At 52.5% G+C, this 22,331-nt stretch overlaps 1 protein-coding gene across 1 annotated transcript in view; it reads right to left on the bottom strand.

Moving 5' to 3' along the window:
• Nucleotides 1-22,331, bottom strand: part of JHY (junctional cadherin complex regulator) — a 53,309-nt gene that overhangs the window by 1,162 nt on the left and 29,816 nt on the right. Inside the window, exons 4-8 of the mRNA XM_055132740.1 lie at nucleotides 18,776-18,889; nucleotides 11,595-12,271; nucleotides 10,682-10,991; nucleotides 3,316-3,396; nucleotides 1,998-2,135 (exon numbers count right to left, since the gene is read on the bottom strand). Of these exons, the coding sequence (XP_054988715.1) occupies nucleotides 1,998-2,135; nucleotides 3,316-3,396; nucleotides 10,682-10,991; nucleotides 11,595-12,271; nucleotides 18,776-18,889 (1,320 nt within the window). The remainder of the gene's footprint in view (nucleotides 1-1,997; nucleotides 2,136-3,315; nucleotides 3,397-10,681; nucleotides 10,992-11,594; nucleotides 12,272-18,775; nucleotides 18,890-22,331) is intronic.

The raw sequence follows: 22,331 nt of genomic DNA, 5'->3' as shown, positions 1-22,331 counted from the left end.
AGAGTTCTCAGATGTTTGTTTTATTTAGCATCTCAAAGTCTTATTAGAACCAAACTTACAGGGGTTAGAAAAATAGCACAGTGGGTAGGGCATTTGCCTTGTATGCAGCCAACCCGGATTTGATTCCCAGTATCCCATATGGTCCCCTGAGCACCACCAGGAGTAATTCCTGAATGTACAGCCAGGAGTAACCCAAAAAAGCAAAAAAAAAAAAAAACCCCAAACCTTCATATATATATATATATATATATATATATATATATATATATATTTAATTGAATCACCGTGAGATACAGTTACAAGTTTTCCTGTTTGAGTTTCAATCATACAACGATCAAACACCCATCCCTCCACCAGTGCACATTCTCCAGCACCAATGTCCCCAGTATATCCCCCCCTTTCCAACCCTCCCCCTGCCTCCATGGCAAACGATTTCCCCCATACTCACTCTACTTTGGGGCATTAAAAACCAAACTTATATTAAGGAGCTATTAATAGGCCTTTCCAAAAAGAATTTTCACAGCTTGAGACCAAAGACATTGCTATAGTTGCTGTAAAATCGAGCATCCATGATTACACCATCTTCTCTTATTCCTGGGCTTTTAGAAATCCCAGAAGTGTTCATCAGAGGCCAACCATGATCCTTTAAACCTGGGCACTGAGTTGTTTCCCAGAGACATCAGTTCTGAGGGGCATTGCAATAAAGATAAGACCACCAAGTACGGTTTGAAAAATCTGCCTCTATATCAATTTTCTCTTTTAACAAGAATTTGATATCTGAAATGGGAATGGGTAGTACATTTAGAACTAAGAGGGGGAAAAAAAATCAAAACAGGACAACTCAGATGTCTACGCGAAGCTGACTTATGTGGGAATTTCTTATTATCATCTTGTCTCGAATCTGTTCAGAGAAAAATAACGGGCTGGAGACAGGAGGAAGAAGGGCGCCACAGAAATGCAATCAAGTGGACCGAGGTCTTCAAGGTCTGAGGAGGAGAGGCAATCAATAGGGGCCCTGAGGGCCTGTGGAGGAGAACACGAAGTACACACTCCTCAGAGCACCAAAGGCCACTTGTCCCTTGCACAGAGGGTCCTGGTCCTTACTGGGATCGAGGCCGAGACTTGCCTGCCGGGCCCCGTGTCTCCAGGGAACATATGTCCATCACAACCCCAACTGGGAGACGGATGGCCCCTGAGAGGGAGAACATTCTGTATCTGATAAAGGCACTGTTCCCTCTGGGGCGGAGGGAATCTAACAGTCCCTTCAGAGAAAAGGTCGGGGACACACGAGGGGAGTCGTGAGGGCTGACACAGAACACAAGATGAGATACTCAGTTTCCTCAGATACTAACCGCTGGATTGGGAAAGTTGTAGTTTTCCTGGATGGCTCCTGTTTTTTTTTTTTTTTTTTTACTTTTTGGGTCACACCCGGCGATGCACAGGGGTTACTCCTGGCTCTGCACTCAGGAATTACCCCTGGCAGTGCTCAGGGGACCACATGGGATGCTGGGAATCGAACCCGGTTTGGCCGAGTGCAAGGCAAACTCCCTATCTGTTGTGCTATCACTCCAGCCCCGCTTCTTTTTTCTTTCTTTCTTAATTTTTTGGGGGTGGGGGTCACACCCGGCGATGCTCAGGGGTTACTCCTGGCTCTGCCCTCAGGAATCACTCCTGGCGGTGCTTGGGGGACCATGGGATGCCAGAGATCAAACCCAGCTCAGCCTTGTGCCAGGCAAATGCCCCCCCCCCCGCTACTTTATGCCTCTGGCCCTGGTAAGTTTTTATTCTCGGGAGTCCCTGTCGCATCACCCCTGAGTGGGACCTTGGCACCGCTCTGCCCTTGGAGGGGACTAGAGGAGGGCCACAGGCCAGGGAAGCCTGCCTGTGTGCACGCGTGAGCCACGGCCTGCACGGTGCGGGTGGGTGGGTGGGTGGGCACGGGAAAGCTGCCTGAACAGGGAGGTGACAGGAAGTGCTGCGGGGTGGCTGTCTCTTACCTTCTGCCGAGGGACGGGAGGCCTGCTCTCCGTCTTCGCAGTTGGGGCAGTTGGGGGTTTGGACAGGAGGGAGAGAGTCCTCATGTTGTATTCTTTGACTTGCTTGGAGTATTCCTTTTGCTGAACTACCTTCTGCATCTGGGGACAGAGACAGGCTTACAGTGACTCTGGGCCTCGCCGGCATCCCCTGCTCCCAGACGGACCCAGGAGCAAGGCGCCAGCAGTGAGAGGAACTGTTCCTCTCCCCCCCGCCTCTCTCTCTCTCCTCTCTCTCTGTCATCTCTCTCCTCTCTCTCTCCCCTCTGTCTACTCTCTCCTTTCTCTCCTTTATCCCCCTCCCCCCTCTCTCCTCTTTCCTCTGCCCTCTCTCCCCTCTCTCTCCCCTCTCTCTCCTCTCTCATCTCTCTCCTTTCTCCTCTCTTCCCTCTCTCTCTCTCTCTTTCTCTCTCTCTCTCAGGTGCCAGCAGTGAGGTGGTTAAGAAGTGGTCTCAGGGCTGGAGTGATAGTACAGCAGGGAGGGCATTTGCCTTGCACACAACCGACCCAGGTTCAATCCCCGGCATCCCATACAGTCCCCTGAGCGCCACCAGGAGTAATTCCTGAGTGCAGAGCCAGTAGTATCCCCTGAGCATCGCTGGGTGTGACCCAAAAAGCAAAAAAAAAAAAAAAGAAAACAAAGAAAAAGCAAAAAAGAAGTGGTCTCTCTTCTCTCTCCTTTCTTGCTCTCTCTCTCTCTCTCTCTCTCTCTCTCTCTCTCTCTCTCGCCCCCCATACCAGCGGGACCCTCACAGCAGCCAGCAGCCCCCTTAAATAGGGTCTAAATCCCATTAGACCTCTTCTTTGTTGCATTTACCCAATTTGCTTCCAACTTTGAACCGAGCTCTCTTCTTTGGCCTTGAGTACAACTGTAGCTGGAACACACTCACTGAAGTTCTCCTTTCCCGAGGGAAGGGGACTGGAGTGGATGCCCTTTTCATGGGCCGGGGAACTCTTAGCCTAAGTATCTTTTCGGGAGCCACTCTTCAAAATGACTGCCTGGACTTGGTCGGGAAAGGCCAACTGTCTCAGGACACAGTGCTCCCCTTACCCAGCCCAGGGCCAAAGCAACCCATGGGGAGGGAGGAACGCTGTGCAGGAACACGCGTGCAAGGACACTGGCCAAGGCAGCTGATTCTGCGGCCACCGGGGTGTCTGCGTGCTGCTCCCAAAGGTTCTCCACTCGGACCGAGACAGGGGTGCGAGGCCTGGGCTGGCGGCACCGCGCCTTTCAGCTTCGCCAAGAGACAGAGGCGGGGCGGATGCTCCATCAAACACTCACTTTGTCTCTTATGGTCTCAAAGTCGGGTCCGAGGCCCCCAAGCTTCACGTCTTTTTTTTCGTAATCTCTCAGCTTGGAACTCTGAAAACACAACCACAGAGATGGTTTTCTATGAAGGACTGCCCGTCCCCACTGCCACCTGGGGAAAGGTAGGGGCGAGGGATGGAGGGTTGGGGCGGACTGAGCGAGAGAGTGGGTACATCCCCTCCATTTCTTCCCTGTGAAAGGGAAGCCCTTGGTCATTGTTTCTTGGGTACTCTGGGTACTCTGTAGCTAACACATTTCAGCTTTTTCTCTCCCGCAGTTAAAAACCTGTAAGCCTAAAAGTCCTAAAGATGTTCCCAACAAGGGGTCAGAGAGATAGTACAGTGGGTTTTGCTCTTGTCTTGCCTACGGCCAACCCGGGTTTGAGCCCTGGCGCCCCATATGGTCCCCTGAGCCATGCCAGGAGTGACCCCTAGCTCAGAATCAGGAGTAAGTTCTGACACGGCTGGGTATGGCCCCCAAATAAAAAAAAAAACTATTTTTGAGGGAGTCAGTGGTCTGTTAGCATGTCTTTACTGTCGTGGGGGCTATTCCTGGTGGTGCTGGGGATAGAGGGATGGGGTGGGGCTGGCGGTGGAGGGAATTGAACCCAGTGCCTCACGTGAGACATGTGCTTACTCCACTACTGAGTCTCAATACTCCCCCCTCCCCCACCCCATTGCTGTCTTCTGGAGGCTGTAGATGACAGCGTGATGCTGTGTAAGTGAATCTCCCAGCATGAGGAGAGGGTGGGGAACACTTTTTACTTAGGTGGAGGCAGCCTCTCCCCTTTCCCGTTTTCTTGCCTTCAAGGATGTCATCCCTCAAGCTGGAGCCCCAGCAGCAGTTTTGTAGTCAGGCAAGAGAAAGGGAACAAGAGAATCACCCAGATCCTGGTTCTGCTCGTTTGAGCCCTGGTACCACCAGTGCTGACCAACTGCCTCCTGGTGCACTAATTATAAAAAGAGGGGGCCCTCATTTAAAAACCAACGCTGTAAACAGTCATTCTGGGTAGAACTTGTAGCTGGAGGCCCTAATTCTACCATCTGAGTTCTTCAAAGGGCCCGTACTGCTGTCCTCTGGGAAGCAAGGATTGGAAAGTTATGTCAGAAGAATTTGCCTATCAGTCAAAGCATTTAATACTAGAGGGGAGAGGACTCTTCTATTTATTTGTTTATTAAAGCACTATGATTTACAAAATTATTTATACTTGAGTTTTAGACATACACAGTTGCAGCACCAGTCCCACCCCCTAGTGTCAACTTCCCTCCATCCGGGTCCCCAGATTTAAGCCCCCCACATATGCCCCCAAGCCTGTCCTCTTGACAGGAACCTTCCTAAGTTCTGTTGTTAAAGTTTGGGTCCCTTGATTTGAGTGCTGCAGACTCTGTGGTTTGGGTATTTGGCTCAGTCATCCCTTCACACACCTTTGTACCTGTCTCCCCTGACTGGGCTCCCGTTGCTTCTCCTCTGTCTCTTCTCCACCCTCCCCCCTCCACTCTTACTTTCCTTCTCCACCCTCTGCTCTGGGGCCAAGGCTGATCTGGGCATCCCTAAAAGGGGAAAGAAGAGTTTTCAGTCTTGAATCGAAAGCTGTTAAAGATGAATCACATTAAAGTGTAGAGAGACACTGATGAGACACTGATCATTGAAGGGCATTTCAAATACGTAAATCTTTTTTTTTGAGGGGTGAGGTTGCAAACCCAGTGATGCTCAGGGATTACTCCTGGCTTTGCACTCAGGAATTACTCCTGGTGGTACATGGGGGACCATATGGAATGCCAGGGATTGAATGTGGGTTCGGGGCATTCAAGGCAAGTGCCTTACCTACTGTACTACTCCCCCAAACCCCTCAAAATATTTAAGAAAATACGCCTTCCGCCCAGAGATGAACCAAGAGCCGCGGCACGAGAAGCAGAGCCTCCGTGCCTACTGACTGTGATCCTGAGGTCTCCTAACCCATTTTGGCACCAGAGCAGATTCTTGCAGCCATGCATTTTGACTGTGAACTGAACTACAACCTCGTGCAGCCCGGGGAGGGATTTTTTTCCCTCTCCACCCCATTTTTCTGAGCGAAAATGGTGGCAGCGGCAGCAGCCACGTGGTGAGAGCCACCCTCTAAGACCCCTCCACCAGGAGGTAGGACTTTCTTTAGTGACGTAGCCTGTAGGTGATCCTGGGAGGGGAGGTGTTCCCGGCGCGCCTTCCGCCCAGAGATGAACCAAGAGCCGCGGCACGAGAAGCAGAGCCTCCCGCCTACTGACTGTGATCCTGAGGTCTCCTAACCCATTTTGGCACCAGAGAAGATTCTTGCAGCCATGCATTTTGACTGTGAACTGAGCTAAAATATTAGAAACCCAAAACCGCGCGGCCGCTATTGCGGCCGCGCAGACTCAAAGTCTTCACTTTTACGAAGGAAGAGAAATTATTAGATGATGCTTATTCAGCAGGCCTGATTGTTGGGGAAAATTTCCAATCAACAATAGTGAGTTCTGTATGGAAATATGAAATGTACTCAATATATAGAGAGAATAATGGGAATATCATCAGCTACTTAGATGGGGGGTGGGGTGGGAGGGGGGTGTATTGGGGTTCTTGGTGATGGAACGGGTGCACTGGTGAAGGGATGGTGGTTTAATCAGTATTTGACTGTGACTTAAACCTGAAAGCTTTGTATTTTTTTTGTTTTCACGGTGGTTCAATAAAATATTTCTTTAAAAAAAAAAAAAAGAAAATAGCCAACACAAGGTAGTCACTACAGCTGCTTCCTGCCCCTTCTGTCTCTATTCAGACTTTTATAAAGGTGTCCACATTCTATAAGCTATTTATTTTTCACCAAGACATTTAGCATTATATTGTATTTATGTTACTAATGGCCATTTGAGAATATTTTTTTATTTTTGGGTCACACCTAGCGATGCACAGGGGTTACTCCTGGCTCTGCACTCAGGAATTACTCCTGGCGGTGCTCAGGGGACCATATGGGAAGCTGGGAATCGAACCCGGGTCGGCTGCATGCAAGGCTAATGCCCTACTCGCTGTGCTATCGCTCCAGCCCCTTGAGAATGTTTTTAATGTTTAATAATCTGTTGCCTTGTTTCAGTAGAATCACTTAGTTCCTGCGCTAAATTTTGAATATTTAAAATATTATGGGGCCAAGGTTCTAACTCAGCATTAGAGTATTTGCCTGGCATGTGTGAGGCCCAACGTTTGATCCTTGGGACCATACACGTTCACACAGACACACATGTGCACACACACATGTGCACACACACCAGAAACCCAAAACCAAAAATAAGATGTCCTAGAGCTAAGAACTGTTTGTGGGTCATCCTGATGATCTCTTTGAGATAATAAAAGGAGCTGGGAAGTTTGAGACAAATTCATAAACATGTTAATCAACACTTCATTAGCAATACGTAAGAGTGCGTTTCTGGGTTCAAACCTCGATGGCACTGGGTGTTCTCACCTCTAAGAACACAGCACTGATTTGTAAGAGGCAGAGGTACTCGGAGGCCTGTCTGCATTTGCAGCTTGCTTGTCCCTCTCGCACCATCCTACCATTGTTTTGCAATTCGTAAATGACTGTTCCTATCTGCCAAAGGAAACCGCTAATGAACAGCAACATAAGAACCTCACTCCTGTCCAAGTCATAAATCCAATTATCCACAATAAATGAGAGAGGAGGGATCAGTCCCCGAATCACATCCTTCTCCTGAAGCCACTTAGCTTTCAATCATTTCCCCTGACTCAACGGAGAAAGATGCTCTGTGTCAGTGCTTGTGTGAGTGCTCATGGCCACCTCCGTCACCTCTGCCCAGGCCCTGGTGACAGAGAGAAAAGGGCCCAGGGACTAGCTCTGCAGACTGACCCGCCAGGAAGAGTGTGGCCCCAGAGGGCAAGTGCCCAGCGCGCTGACCCTGTGCAGGATGGATGAGCTGCTGCTGGCAGGTTTGTTCTGGGTGACTGGCATGGACAAATCCAGGATTTACTGAGGTTTGACTCAAGTAATCTCAGCGCCCCATTGCTGCACATTTCTTTGATCTCTTTCCACCAAGTCTCTCTTAAACAGCTCTACTGAGATGAAATTCACATGCCCGCCGCACCCCCCCCCCCCCCCAACGCACCCATCTGAAGTCCTACCGTCCTACAGCTATTAGTCATCGGCTGGTGCAAACATGCCCACAATCCAATTTCACAACATTTCCCTGGCCCTAAAGGAAGCTGTCCCCTGGCGTCCCCTTGAGCAGTCAACCCCTTTCCCCCCAGGCCCCCACCAGCCCATGGCAACCGCTAATCTACTTTCTGTCTGTTCAAAAGGATTTATTTGTAGTGAAATAATCCCCAGAATTTACTTCCCTTTATCTCTCCTTGACCAAAGGTCAATGGCAAGAAAACCAACCAGTACCTCAGACCCCCAAACCCAACCAGGAGCATGCCATGAGGTCTGCAAACATGAAGCAAACACTGACATATTCTATCTCTCTCTTTTTTTTTTTTTGTTTTTGCCTTTTGGGTCACACCCGGCGATGCACAGGGGTTACTCCTATGCACTCAGGAATCACCCCTGGCGGTGCTCAGGGGACCGTATGGGATGCTGGGAATCGAACCCTGGTTGGCCGCGTGCAAGGCAAACGCCCTACCCGCTGTGCTATTGCTCCAGTCCCATGCAGGCATATTCTCAACTCCGCTCTGCCCCCTTGGGGTCACAGCCTGCCTGTATCCCCCAGAGCAGCCCCACACCCCAGCACCAGACTGCCCCCATCACTTTAGCCCCCAGAGGTGCAGGTCTCCCCAGGGGAAGCCACGAGTCACCTCCCTCCTCAAGCCAGACATTTGTTGCCCGCTCAAATGTGTCTGCATTGCAAACGATTGGGGCTTGTCTCCAGAAAATTCCTGAGCTGTGGGAGTGTGAGAAAGTGACTCCCAAGACAGTCACGTTTCACATGCTGTGGCTCTGCAAGTGAAGGGAGGGCACGTTGCAGCTGCTAAATTTAATCCACCTCAACCTCTTTAGCCGCGCAGCCAGGCCAGACTGTGACAACAGACTTAGGCGTGAGTGGCGCCGCGCGCACTGGCTTGGTGACAGGCCGCGACCGACATTCTCAGCCCGCGTGTCGTCCTTGGCGCCCTGTGAATCTCTTACTGCCTGACGCCTGCACTGAAGGGCCTGGACCAGGCTCAGTGTTCATCAGTGAGTCACCGCAGCGCTGCTGGAGGGCGAGGAAGCGTGCTCGGGCTGGAGCCCTGACAAATCCTCGCATTTTTAATGCAAGGCGGCACGATTCCCTTGGAAACCCCAAGATTTGTGGCGACCAGCACAGGGGCACGGCCTGGATAATGATCCCTTCTGTCTGGTGCCACGGCTGCCTGCTGGCCTGTCCCAATAAATAGCTCACTTCTAAATCACTTCAGCCTCTGGGAGCGCTTAAAGGGACAAAGAGTGCTTGGGGCTGGAGCGACAGTATGGCGGGGAGGGCATCTGCCTTGCATGTGCCGACGACCTGGGTTCAACCCCCAGCATCCCACGTGGTCCCCTGCGCATCACCAGGAGTAATTCCTGAGTACAGAGCCAGGAGAAACCCTGGGGCATCGCCGGGTGTGACCCGAGAGTGAAAAATTCAACACGGACAAATTGTGTGTCTGGGTCCTTGTCACAGGGGGCAGAAGGTGTGGGACCCAGAAGATGGGTTCTTGGGGATTGGAACATTCCTGATGGCGCAGGAAGGCAGGGGTGTTCTGGGCTGGTGGCGGCAACCGGCTTTCTTCCTCTTCCCACTCCCAGATCCTGGGGATGCTCACGGCCCATCTCCAAGTGGGGAGGAAAGTGCATCCTGGAGTCCCAGAGGAGGCTTGGCAGGAAGCAGTGGTCGGGGATGGGGAGCTGGGTGCTGCCTTGCACCCATAATCAGAGGAACCCTCCCTTAATACAATCCTAAACATAGCGGAAGTTGCTTAAAGACCGCCCCCCTCCGCCCCTCCGCCATATGGCCAGTAGGGCAGATGACTGGGAGCATCTCCAACTCTGCTAGCCGCCAGGATGGGCCGTGCGAGCCTCCCACAGTCCTAGCTTTGCTTTGCTCTGTTTTGCTCGTGGCACTGTTCTGAAGTTCCATGTATGCCTCAGTTCCATGTAACCGGAAGCCCCAGAGCAGGGGGACGGGAGGGGGAGAACAAGGTCATGGTCCTGACCAGCCCAGCTCTGACCTGTGGGCAGGCAGTCAACGAATCCCCGTGCGGCTGGACTAAGGAGACTTCCCTAACATGGCCCCTAGAGGGCGCCCCTGTGAGCCCAGCCCCCAGTCCAACCCCTGGGGGTGCCTCTGCGGGGGCTCAGGGTCGCACCCCGACCTGAGATGACCCTCGAGCAGAGGGAGGCGCTCTATCCTTCTGCTGGCTCAGTCAGCAGCCAACATGGATCCGTGTGCGGGAACCAGAACCTTGGGCTCTGGCCATTAGGGACAACGCTAACCTCTGAGCCTCTCTCCCCACCATCCTGACCTCACTGTTCCCAGCTTCCAGCTCCCCATCCCTGACCCGCTGCTGCTCCCAGTACCCCGTCCAGGACCACTTCCTGCCAAGCTTCCTCTCTGGCCCAAACTCCAGGATGCACTTTCCTGCTTCTTCCTCCAGAAGGAGGAAAGAAGTGAGAATTGTTTCCCGTCAGGGGTTCACAGTATGGAAACACAAGGGCAGGCACACCTAGCTCCCTTGGTGCTCCCCATCTCTCTCCACCGCGCGCCCCTCTTTCCCCACTCCTCCCTCGTTTCCCTGGTCTAACCATCAGTTAAACCCAGTGCAAAGGCTTTCTTTTAGGGCGCAAGACACTAGTGATGGAGACGCTCCCGGCAGACCCAGTGCCCAGCAGGGCTGAGCTGGCGGTTCCCAAGCAGCTCCAATCCTGGCCACCTGGGTTCGTGGAGTGGAACTCGGGAGTGGGGTCAGGGGGAGGAGGAGTGGGGGTGGCGGCAACCATAGGCACTTTTACTTATTCTTCCTCTTCTCCTGCATGAGAACATACCTCGGGGCTCAACCTGGACTCCCGGCCCGAGAGGGACTTGGGGGGTCTTCAGGAGGGTGTTGTTGAGTCTGGGGTGCAGAGAAGGGTCTAGCCTGTCCCCTCTGCACCCCTTCTTGGAGGTGAAGCTGAAAGGAGGCGGAAATGAGAGGGTTCGGTGGAGGTAGGGGGGAAGCGTTTGGGAAGCAGAGGGCTAAGTGCCAGCCTCCCTCAGGCTTCGACACCCGAAGCAGCCTGAGCAGTGGGCACTCCTGGCCCGACGGCCTGGGCAAGGGCGGCGGGAGCCCAGGTCTCGGGGGTCGTGGAGCCGTGGGGGCTGTTTACCTGCACGCTGTGTCTCTTCCTCTGCCTCTGGCCCCTTTCCAGCTGGAACAGGTAGCTCTCTGAGTTGCTCCGGCCCATTTGCGCGGACTTCCCGTAGTTCCTCCCGGACGGGAGCTGGGACTCACTGTCCACCCGTGCCAGGAGGTGCGGGAGGGAGACGTGGTGGTCGTGGTCCCGCGGGGCGCCCTCGCTCGGCTGCACCTCCGCCAGCTGCATCAGGGCCTGCTGGTGCTGCTCCATGATCTCGGCCAGCCTGGAGTCTGGGGAGGCGCGTGCCGGCTGCTGGCTCTCGGAGGCAGGGTGGAACTTCCTGGGCAGGGTCGAGAGGGCACAGACGGGTTCACAGACGGGTGTGGACCTCTCGACCAGCCAGTAACTACATGCCTTCACCACTGCCTGGGCCAAATGGATGGCTAAATCTCAGACATATATTGGTTGATTGATTGTTTTTATTTTTTTTTTTTGCTTTTTGGGTCACACCCGGCGATGCACAGGGGTTACTCTTGGCTCATGCACTCAAGAATTACTCCTGGCGGTGCTCAGGGGACCATATGGGATGCTGGGAATCGAACCCAGGTCAGCCTCGTGCAAAGCAAACACCCTACCCGCTGTGCTATCGCTCCAGCCCCAAGGTTGTATTTCTGGGGTGGAAATTGGTCACAAGTGGACAAGGGGGAACAGTCTGCTGTGGAAAGACTACTTGAGGAGAAGGAAATTCTTTTTATTTTATTTGCTTCCTGGGTCACACCCAGCGATGCACAGGGGTGAGTCTAGGCCTTGCACTCAGGAATTACTCCTGGCGGTGCTCAGGGGACCCTATGGGATGCCGGGCATCAAACCCAGGTCAGCTGTGTGCATGGCAAATGCCCTCCCCACTGTGCTATGGCTCCCGCCCGGAACAGGGCGTACTTACCACAGTATTTCCAAGTTCTTGTATCTCGCCTCCTCATGCGTCTGCTTGGGCTGCCTGCGATGTTTCTTCTTTTCCACGGAGCTGTTGACGTTTGTGTTAGAAACAGTCTGAGCACCTTTCTGGCCGCTGGGCCCTGGCCTCCTGGGGAGTCCGTTGGAATAGTGGAAGTTGGCATAAGCCAGCGTGGGGGGCTGTGGCTGCTGAGCCGGGAACCGTCTCTCCTCGGGGTCTCTGCGCCCTCTTTCCTTGTGAATGCCTATCAGCGGGGCGTAGCCAAGCGGGTTTCTCTGGCCAACGACGACATTCTCGAAAGCCTGTTTGGGGAGGGCAGGTGCATTGGGGGCGACACCACGTTCCTGAACCCCCGGCGCCCTGAGCTGGCGGTTGCTGGGCGGGGCGTAGATGACCACCATGGGCTCCTGCTTGGCGGCAGTGTTCATGGGCTTGTTCTGGTTTGGCTGCTGTCTAATTGTGGAATTCTGCTCTGCTTGGCCGATGATAACCTGCACTTCCGGCCCCAGAGACTTGGAAACCATCCGGTGTCTATGCCGCCTGCGGATCTTGCGCTTGACGGGCCGTCTGGAAGGCTGCTGGCCGTCGGTGGTGTCGGAAGACTGCCCTCGTGGCGCACTGTTGGACTTGGTGCTTTCGTGCTGAGACCACTGTTCTTGGTAATTCTAAAAAAAGGGGGGGGGAGAAAAGACAATTTTGGCTAAGCAAATGACAAGATTGGAATTTAAAGTAATTTTTCAAACTGGACATGGAAGCCAAACCAGGAGTTTGAAAGAAGAGAGAGAGGACAAGAGGGGGAAGGGCTGGAGTCCAGGGGGAGAGCCTTTGCTCTGCAGAGGTGATGGGTTCTAGGTTTGATCCCTGGTATCACTGTACCACTGTCATCTCCTTGCTCATCGATTTGCTTGAGCAGGCACCAGTAATGTCTCCGTTGTGAGACTTGTTACTGTTTTTGGCATATCGAATACGGCACAGGTAGCTTGCCAGCAGGCGAGATACTCTCAGTAGCTTGCCGGGCTCTCAAGAGGGGCGGAGGAATTGAACCTGAGTTGTCCACGTGCAAGGCAAATGCCCTACCCGCTGTGCTTTGATCCCTGGTACAGCATAAAAAAAAAGGGAGGATGGCTTGGTCTAGCAATTTGAGGGTGATTCACTGAGTCACTGGCTATTTCAGATGAGTTTTATAGAAAAAATATCTCCGAATAAGCTTTTTGTTTGTTCATTTGGGGGCCACACTTGGGAGCACTCAGAGCTTACTCCTGGTAGGCTCAGGGGACCACATAGGGTGCTGGGGATCAAACCCAGGTCAGTCACATGCTAGGCAAATGCTCTACCTGATATACTATCTCTCTGGCTCCACAGATTAAGTTCTTTTTTTTTTATTTGTTTCTATATGTGTCACTGTCACTGTCATCCCGTTGCTCATCGATTTGCTTGAGCGGGCACCAGTAACATCTCCATGATGAGACTTGTTGTTACTGTTTTTGGCATATCGAATACGCCACGGGTAGCTTGCCAGGCTCTGCTATGCGGGTGAGATACTCTTGGTAGCTTGCCCGGCTCTCCAAGAGGGGTGGAGGAATCAAACCCAGGTTGGCCTTGTGCAAGCCAAACACCCTACTAGCTGTGCTATCACTCCAGCCCTTCTCTATGTGGCCTTTAAAAAAAATTTTTTTTAAACAATTTTCAATCATCATGAGATACACAGTTGTTCATATGGGGTTTCAGTCACACACACACAATGTTCCATCACCAGTGTGCGTTTCCCTCCACCAATGTCTCCAGTTTCCCTCCCACTCCCCTCCACCAGCCTGCCTTTATGTTAGGCATTTTTCTTCTTTTTCTCTTTCTTGCTCTCTCTCTCTCTCTCTCTCTGTATCTCTCTCTATTCCTGTCTCTGTTTCTCTCTCTCTCTCATTACCCACAGAATAGGTTTTAAGTAGGAATCTTTGACTTAAAATACTCCAAAATGCCACTAATTGGGGGAAGGGGTTGCAGATCCAGGAAGAACAAATCTGCAGATCCGCATTAACGTGTGTGAACTTATGTTTCACTCAGATGAAGGTCTTCAAAAATCTCCCCCAGAAAGAACATCAGTGATTTGCAATACCAGCCAAAGGCAAGCTGAGTGGGGAACACAGTTCAGACAAACACATCATTCTACTCAGAAGCAGCGAATGGTCTCCTCACTGGAGGAAAGGCACTAGGTTGTTTTTTTGGTTTTTGGTTTTTGTTTATTTGCTTTTTGGGTCACACCCAGTGATGCTCATGAGTTATACCTGGCTCTGCACTCAGGAATTACTTCTGGCGGTGCTCAGGGGACCATATGGGATGCTGGGAATTGAACCCGGGTAGGCTGCATGCAAGGCAAACACCCTACCCGCTGTGCTATTGCTCCAGCCCCCACAGGCACTAGGTTTTACTGGGAGGCTTCTATAAGATTCTGTGCTACGGAAGGCGATTGTGAATCCACAAAGGCTGATTTTGCTTCTGTTCCTTAACCCTGCCTGTACACGGGCAATCAAACGTCTGGGGGAAATATTTCAATTTCAGAACAGACTTTCTGCTTTTCAAAGTATTGTAATAACAGAATGTACCCCTGGCATAATAGATCCTGTCTGTGACTATACTGTGCCGAGCCATTTAGAGGTAGTTTCCAAGGAATAACGTACTCATTACTTTGTGAAAGACTAGTGAAGAGGCCTGTAGTAAGAATGTTTAAATGCTTACTAAAAAAGAGTAAGAGGACTGCGTGTTATATAACCGTAATCCATTTTCCCCTTTGAATATCCTCTATGATCTCTATCTACGCAACAATAATTGAAAAATGCAAGTTACTTGGATGGTTTGCGAAAAAAGAAGTATCTCGAGTAAATCCTATTTCTATTTGCTCCGTGGAATGAATAAATTATGGCCTTGCATTCAACCTTTCCTGCTCTCTCCTCATCTGCTTGGCAGAGCTCACCCTATTTCTGTATGAGACTAGATGGTATCTATGTCCAAGGAAGTTGCATGATATGAGATTAAAACCATTACACTCAGGACAGGGACCTACAGCAATTCAATGTCATATTTCTCACAATGTGAAATTTAGAATACTTTTTTTGGGGGGTAGGTTGTTTTGTCTTATTTTGTTTTTGCTTTTTTAGGGTCCCATCCAGCTATGTTCAGGGGTTACTCCTGGCTCTGAGCTCATGAATCACTCCTGGCGGTGCTTGGGGGATGCCAGGGATTGAACCCATGTCGGCTGTGTGCAAGCAAATGCTCTCTCTTGCTCCGGCCCCAACTTAGAATTTGAGCTTTCTGTGGGGACATCGGCTGGGTGTCTAATGAGTTCCTCTACAATTTAAATTGTGGACCACAACTGGAGGTGCTCAGAGCTTCCTCCTGGATCTGCATTCAGGGATCATTCCTGGTGGGGTTTGGGGAGCCTTATGGGGTGCTGAGGCTCAACTGGGTTGGCTGTGTGCAAGGCAAGCACCTTACCCGTTGTCCTTGTGAGGACAGCCCACAGGAATCTATTTAGCTTTCTTAAGACTCTTTTTACAGGAGCCCGCATTGTAGAATAACTTGTCTATCTGTCCCTGAGCAAGGAATTTGGATACAGGTCCCCTGGGTCACAAGAAGGGTGGTGGTCAGACCAGATAACAAGACCCATATCACAAGACCCATATCACAGGACCCAGGACTGCCCCCAGAACTGGGACATTCCTGAATATTGGCGCGAATACTGATCTCTAAAACCATAGGCTAAGGAGTGATGTCCTTTTAAATGAATTGGTTAAGAAAGTTTGCAATATTACAAATCTATTGGCTATGAAATGTGCAGGCTCTGCTGTAACGGCCGGGGAAGGCCTATATAAGATCTCCTTTGGAGAAGCTCAGGGTCTTTTGCCCAACCTGCTGGACCTGTGTGTCCGCGTGGGCGGCTGGACCCTGGCTAGCCAGTCTTACAATAAACCCTGCTTGCTGTTTGCAGTCTGTGAAGTCTCTTTGTCGTTATAGGGAGATGTTATAGGGAGATTTCGATCCGTGCCCTAACAGTCCTCTGGCTCCAGCCCCAAAGTTTCAATGTTTACCTGCATGGCACCAAAGAGGAAAAGCTAGCTTTTTCTATTTTCAGTTTAGGAAAGTTCTTTGTTCACTGCCCTAGGAAGACCTCTGGTGCTGCCAGTGCTCAAAAAGTGTTGGCAGAGATAACGGTTTTCTCTGCAGTGTTGGTGGACAGGCACTTGTGAGAAAAGCAGGACTGGGAGGGGGGGTGGCAAGTGTCTTTTCCGGCTGATATTCAATCAGTCTGTTCCCACCTGAAAGAGAAGCGGCCCCCCTGCCAGCAGTGTTTTCCTAGGGTGCTGACCTGAAACCAGAGTTTTTCTCATCCTCCTTCCTCTCTGCCAGCTCCCCGCTGGGTGCACGGGTACACCCTCCGAGGGATGCTTTGTCAGCAAGGCCACAGGGTCATCCTTGGCTGAAACTTCAATTGTCTCAAGTGTTAAATCTGCCATTCACACACTTCTAAGTGGCCTGGGATGGCACTTCCCGACCCAGAAGGGAAGCTGCCAATTCTGGGCTTGCTGTCATTTACTCTCCACATCCCCTCCACCTTCCTTGAGCTCTGCGGTTCACCGGTTCACCTACATTTTATTTTCCTACCATGGAGGCCTCAGCTGTCCCTCTTCAGGTGGTGAGACCCCGGAAGTTCGGATACAAAGCTAATCTCCGGCTGTTTAATCTTCATCAGCACCTGAATCCTGTCTTTCATCCAGCTCGCCCAGGGGTCCTTTTGTTACTGGCGACCAGTCCTCACACCCTGAGCTCACAATCGCTGCCTAATGGCCTTGTTGCATCCAGGGCCATCCTGTGCAGGATGCTAATTTCCTAGCCAGACCTCCCCTTAGATGCTAATGGTTCCTTTTACACACTGCCCCTGCCCCATGAAAGGCGGAGTCTGGCTGTTTCCCCTCGCTGGCTTCCCTGCTTCTCTGACATGAGCAGAAGGAGGCAAGGAGGGCTCTGATCTCAACCCCAGAGTTCACTTGCTTTGAAACAAAGGCCTCAGTTCTCTGGCTCACACTGGAAATGCCAGCTGGGCTCCAGGACCGGCTCTGGTGGGAGTTTCTGTTGCATTTGTTGTTAATAAAATACAAGTACTTTGAGGGGCCAGGGTGATAGCACAATGGGTAGTGCATTTACCTTGCACACGGCTGACCCAGGTTTTATTCTCGACTTCCCATACAGTCCCCCCAGCACGGCCAGGGCTAATTCCTGAGTGCAGAGCCAGGAGTAGGCCCTGAGCATTACTGGGTGTGACCCTAAACAAAAGTACTTTAAGCTCAGACTGTAAATCCCTTCTGAGGAGCTCAAGAAAACATCAAACTTGCCTCCTGACAGAATCTCGTTTTGGGGGGGTCAGGAAGGAAGGCAGAATCTGAGTTTTTCTTTTTTCTTTTTGGGTCACACCCAGCAATGCACTAGGCTCCTGGCTCATGCACTCAGGAATTCCTCCTGGCGGTGCTCAGGGGACCATACGGGATGCTGGGAATCGAACCCGGGTCGGCCGCGTGCAAGGCAAACACCCCACTGTACTATCTCTCCAGCCCAGAATCTGGGTTTTGATGAATACAAGTAGCAGAGATCTGTGGGCTTGTGTTGGTGGCAAAACCAAACCAGTCGCTCATTGGAAAGGTCGGAAGATGGCTCAGGATGCAACTTCAGGGCCCCTCGGAATCTTTCCTCCCCTCTCTTCTTTTCCCTGACTGGGGGTCTGATGTTAGGGCAGAGTGGCAAGAAGCAAGAAGGTTAATACCTCAGAGCATTCTCATGAAGTCCTTACCAGGGAAAACTGTTCTGTCTCTGTCTCTGTCTCTCTCCTTGGGCCACACCCGGAGGTGCCCAGGGCTTCGTCCTGCCTGTGCTCAGGGGATCATGTGTGGCGCTATGGATGGAACCCCGATCTGCTCCTTTCCCGCTGTACCATCTCTCTGGACCCTTGTGTTCTCTTGGCCCAAGTGGGGCGCTCCCTCCAACTGGCCAGCCGGGGTCGAGCCCTCACTGGCTCCCGTGTCCTGCACTGGGCACACAGTGGCCGTGGGGTTTGGGAAAGTGGGAGTCCCTTGCGAGGCCACACACCATGTTGACTCAGGATGGTGAGGCCCGGGGCTCAGAGGTTGAGAGAAGAGAAAGTGCCGGGTACGGCGGAAAGACCGCACGGGGACAGAAGATGCTGAGAAGAATGATGCTGCCTGACTCTCCCTGCTGAGGGTTGAGCTCACCTCTGAGCGTCTGTTCCTAATACACCTGCTCTGAGTGGCCCCACCTCTGGCCTCTCATCCTCCCTACCTGGGCACGGGCCCCTGTCAGCAGAAACTGAAGGGCCTCACCCAGGCCTCTGCTCCCTTTTCAGCAGCCTGCGCTCCACTTCCTCCTGTCTCTCCCGTCTCTCATCAGCATCTCCTCTGCGGAGAACCCCCTTGACACCTCAGCTCAGGCCGCCCGGGGCCTCTCAGATGCTGACACCTGGGGGGCCTTTTAACTTTTTATTTAAACTTCAAAAAGTTATTTCAGATATATCAGGAAAGGAGAGATAGCACTGAGGAGTCCTACATATCCTGATTGGGGTTCCCTGGCTTTTTTTTTTTCTAGCATATGGGATGCTAGAAATCGAACCCGGGTCGGCCGTGTGCAAGGCAAGCACCCTACCCACTGTGCTATCGCTCCAGCCCCTCGCTGGCTTTTAACACCCTGAGTATCCTGAGAAGGTGTCTTTGTTCTGCCAGCTCCAAATGGAAGCAGATGTGGAGACCCCACGGAACAGCACCTGGGGACTTTGCTTCTGTCCCTGGCCCTTTCTTCCATGTCTTCCCTGTGGGTGGGCTTTTGATTCTGTGTGCCTGTGTGTGTGTGTGTGTGTGTGTGTGTGAGAGAGAGAGAGAGAGAGAGAGAGAGAGAGAGAGAGAGAGAGAGAGAGAGAGAGAGAGAGAAGGGACAACTGTCCTCCAATAGCACCTTCTGGGGGAGGTAGGGTGGGCCAAGCCAGCAGTGGCCTATGTCAGGCCTCTCTTATCTGCTAGAAGGAGTGGCAGAGCCCGGGAGACCCCCTAGACCCCACAGGCACCTCCTACTCAGCAGTGACCCTCAAGACACACTCAACATTCAGTCTAGCAGGTGACCTTTAGCCGCTGGGCCCTTTGGTGCCACTTGTCTTCAGGAAGGAGGGCAGCGTTCTCAGGCTCTCTGGCATTCTGAGTGGACGTCTGGCCAGTGGCTCTGACGGGGTGGAAGATCTGAGAGGACAAAGCACAGGTCAGCACGTTAACTGGCTTCGACTTGGCTCTGGAGCCGGGTGGCTCAGCTCTGCCCTCGAACGAGGGGCCTGCAAGGACCACGACTCATTAAGGCTTCATCTCAGTGCTCAGAGACCTGGGTTGTTCCCAAGGAGAACAGTAAGAACGTGAGGTGAGAACTGGCACTTTTGAGATGACCAAGCCCCCCACTGCCGATTTCTTTAAACCCTCAGACACCTCCGGGGTTCCACCTTCCAACAGTTAATTCAAGCGATGCCAGAGCTAGGGTTGGAGGAAACCGTGCCAGTGAAGAAATGAATTCCTAGAGGATGATGCCAACAGAGGAACGTGGTTTCATGTATTTAAGGGTTTCCCCCTAGCGCCCGGCAGAGCCTGTATCAATGCATGGTCCCAAGAGCAGCCTTGGGCGTGACCTGCAAGCCACGAGCAGAGCGAGAAGCCCAGAGCTCCCAGCTAGGGGAGTGGGGGGCGCCTGAACGTCAGAGCCTGCCTGTTGAAGATTTGCTAAACAGATTCGTATCTAGGAAATGCATCTTGGACTGGGAGCCCTGGTGGTTGGGGCGGCCCTGGAACCCGGTGATGTTGGCCCAGGATGCTTTGGCTACAGGGCAGCGTAACCGAGCAAAATGATCAAAGCCCTGTCCGCCTCCCAGACCCTGCTTAGAGCTGCTGGCCACCTTTTCTAAGGTGTATGGTGGGAGGAAGAGGAAAGGAACTAAGGCGGGGGGCTCTTTCCCAGGGTAAAATGTTAGAGCTCGTCACCTGCAGGGTCAGCAAGGGCCCAGCCCTTCCCCCTCCAGGCCTGTGCGGTGCTGTCTGAGCAGAGCAGGCCCTCAGGCCAGAGAGACGGGGCAAGGCACTGGCCTTGCAGGCGGCCACCACAGTTAGGTCCAGCACCACCTACGGTCCCCCCCCCCCGCCACAAGCATCACCCCTGAACACAGAGCCAGGGACGGCCCCTGAGCTCCTCTGCCCCAGCAGGGTCCGTCCTCCTCGCGCTCCATGTTCCATGGCGTGGCTCTCCAGGCCCGAGGAGGACGCTTTGTCCCTTCGGAAGGTGCCCCGGGTCCTCCCCGGGGGTCCCTGCATCCCACCAGCTGTCCTCAGAGAAGGTCCGGGCAGTGTGGGGCCATGAAGGGGATTGGGGTGGATCTGAGCGCAGATGAAAAGAAAACCAGACCCGAGTTTTCATGGCAATTCCAGGGGCCACGAGTGCTCTGTGGTCATCGGCTTGCTGGTTCGCCGAGTCTGGAATGGCCTCTGCACACAGACGTGCTGGAGCACTGTGGGCAGGGGCAGGCAGAGTCCTCACAGCGAACACTCACATCAGCTGTCACTCACCTGTGTCCCCCTCAGCATGGGCCCAAGAAACACCGGGCAGTTAGCTGGGGAGCAGGAGCCTGGCGTCTGATCCCTGGCACTGTGGGGCCTGGGCAGGGCCAGGGGCACAGCCACCCACCACCACCCCCCGCCCCCCGCCCCGTGACTGTAGAAATATTGGGTCTTAGGGTTTAGAGCACATCACAGAGGCTTCAGCCCCTGATGGCCACACAATTAAAAAGAAAGACAGCTCAGGAAAGGGAGACCCAAGCGTGGCCTGAGAGCATATAAAGATCAAGAGAGCTAAAAAGTTTTTTTATTTTTCAGTTTTTGCTTTTGGCCCCCACACCTGGCAGCGCTCGGGGGGTTATTCCTGGCTCTTTGGTACTCGGGAAACAGACAGGATGCCAGGGATCAAACTCAGGTCACCACGTGCAAGGCAAGGGCCCTACCTGCTCGACCATCTCTCCAGCCCCTAATTAACAATCTTAACAGGCTACGTAAGCAGAGGGCCATGGTCCAGCTGTTAGCGGGCCGGGAGGAAAGGTCCTCGGGCCGCTGCCAGGAGGCTGGTCTCCTGCTCTCGGAAGAGTATTTCCTGTCCTGTCTCCAGTTTTCCACTGGGGACTAGGTCTGAAGGGCGCTGAGAGACCCCCGAGGTAGCCGTGCTGACAGCTTTACGGTAAGAAGCCCCTCATGCCCACGCTCCCTTCCCAGAGGCCACGGGAGGAGCTGTGCTTCCGCCGGGAAGCCGTTTCGGTGAGGCGCGCCTGGATCCCGGGCGGGTTTCGGGCCAGTAAAGCATACTTCTACATTATCTCTTTGAAAGTGGAATGGGACACAACCTCTGCCAGCTCTTTTTTTTTTATTTTTTATTTTTTTTTGGCGAGCCATTCTATTAATACCAATCAAATCGAGAAAATGATCAAATGAAATTGCATTTTGAGCATCATAAGCTGCGTAATGCCTATTCTGTTAAATTGGGGCCTATAATTGCTTCTCTACTGAAAAGATACAACAAAGGCAGCAATCATGGCTTGTCATTATCCCTGGACTAGAAAACCGGCCTTTGCCGGAGGACTTCAAAGGCTCGGGGTTCTCCAATTGCTTTTGGGCTGCTATTGTTGAAGCCGAGGCAATCTTGATGAGGTGTTTACACTGAGGAAAGGCACAGAGCAGAGAGACTGAGTGCCTGGGTCTAGAGCCATTAAAAAATTGTACATTATGTTCCTCGCTTTGAAGTGAGGGTTCGGAGGGAGGAAAGCAACTCAGATTGAGGACGGCTGAGCTAGATTGGACAGCTACTTCTCTCTCAAAGAAACGCATCGGGTTCTTAGAGAATCAGCGCCCCCTCCCCAGCGCCCCCCCTCAAAAAGTGGGCGCCTAACCACAAGCGCTGTGTGAATGATCACAACTGCAGGGGGGTGTAGGGAAGCACCGGGCTTGGACAACCAGCCCACTGCCGCAGCCAAGTCTTCCAGTTTTGTGCCCCATCTCCCCCCACCCCCTCAACCCTGTCTTTCTGTAGTGACCTGAAGGGGGCACGTTGTGGGGAGACCCCTCATTCACTTTTGGTTTCCTGGTCAGTTCCACTCCTTGATGGACTAAACAACAAGCACCTCCCTAGGCTAAACCAGGCCTATGAGTCTGGTATCTGCAAGGTGTTCTTTGCGTACCCCGCCCCTGTGTCTGGGTCGGGCAGACCTCCCGGGTTTCCATCTAAAGCCCCTGTGAGTGTTTCTTGGTTCAGCTGGCCCAGGAGGGATCCTCGGTGTTGGCTCTCAGTCCTCTTCATAGTGTCTTCTTCTGCCCTGGGTGGGTTTTGCTCTTGTGGGTGCCGCCTGCCAGCCCTCTTGCTCCCAGGCCCAGAGGAAGGCATGGAGATAAGAACCAACAACCAACACAGTCCAGGACAGCCCGGCCACTGGTGTTCATTGTTCAGCTACTTAGACCGAGGCACACACAATATTTTGGCTCTGCCCTTGGCCACTTACTTTCTCTACTCTGGGAGATTTGGTAGCTGTGTGCTCAGTAAGGAGCTGAGGCATTTAAATCTTTGGACACTTTGGACATTATATATATATATATACTTTATATATAT

Source organism: Sorex araneus, chromosome 3 (assembly GCF_027595985.1).
Source record: "Sorex araneus isolate mSorAra2 chromosome 3, mSorAra2.pri, whole genome shotgun sequence".
In the NCBI taxonomy this organism is placed as follows: Eukaryota; Metazoa; Chordata; class Mammalia; order Eulipotyphla; family Soricidae; genus Sorex; species Sorex araneus.
The sequence above is the reverse complement of the archived record's forward strand: the minus strand, read 5'-3'. Positions and strand labels throughout refer to the sequence as shown.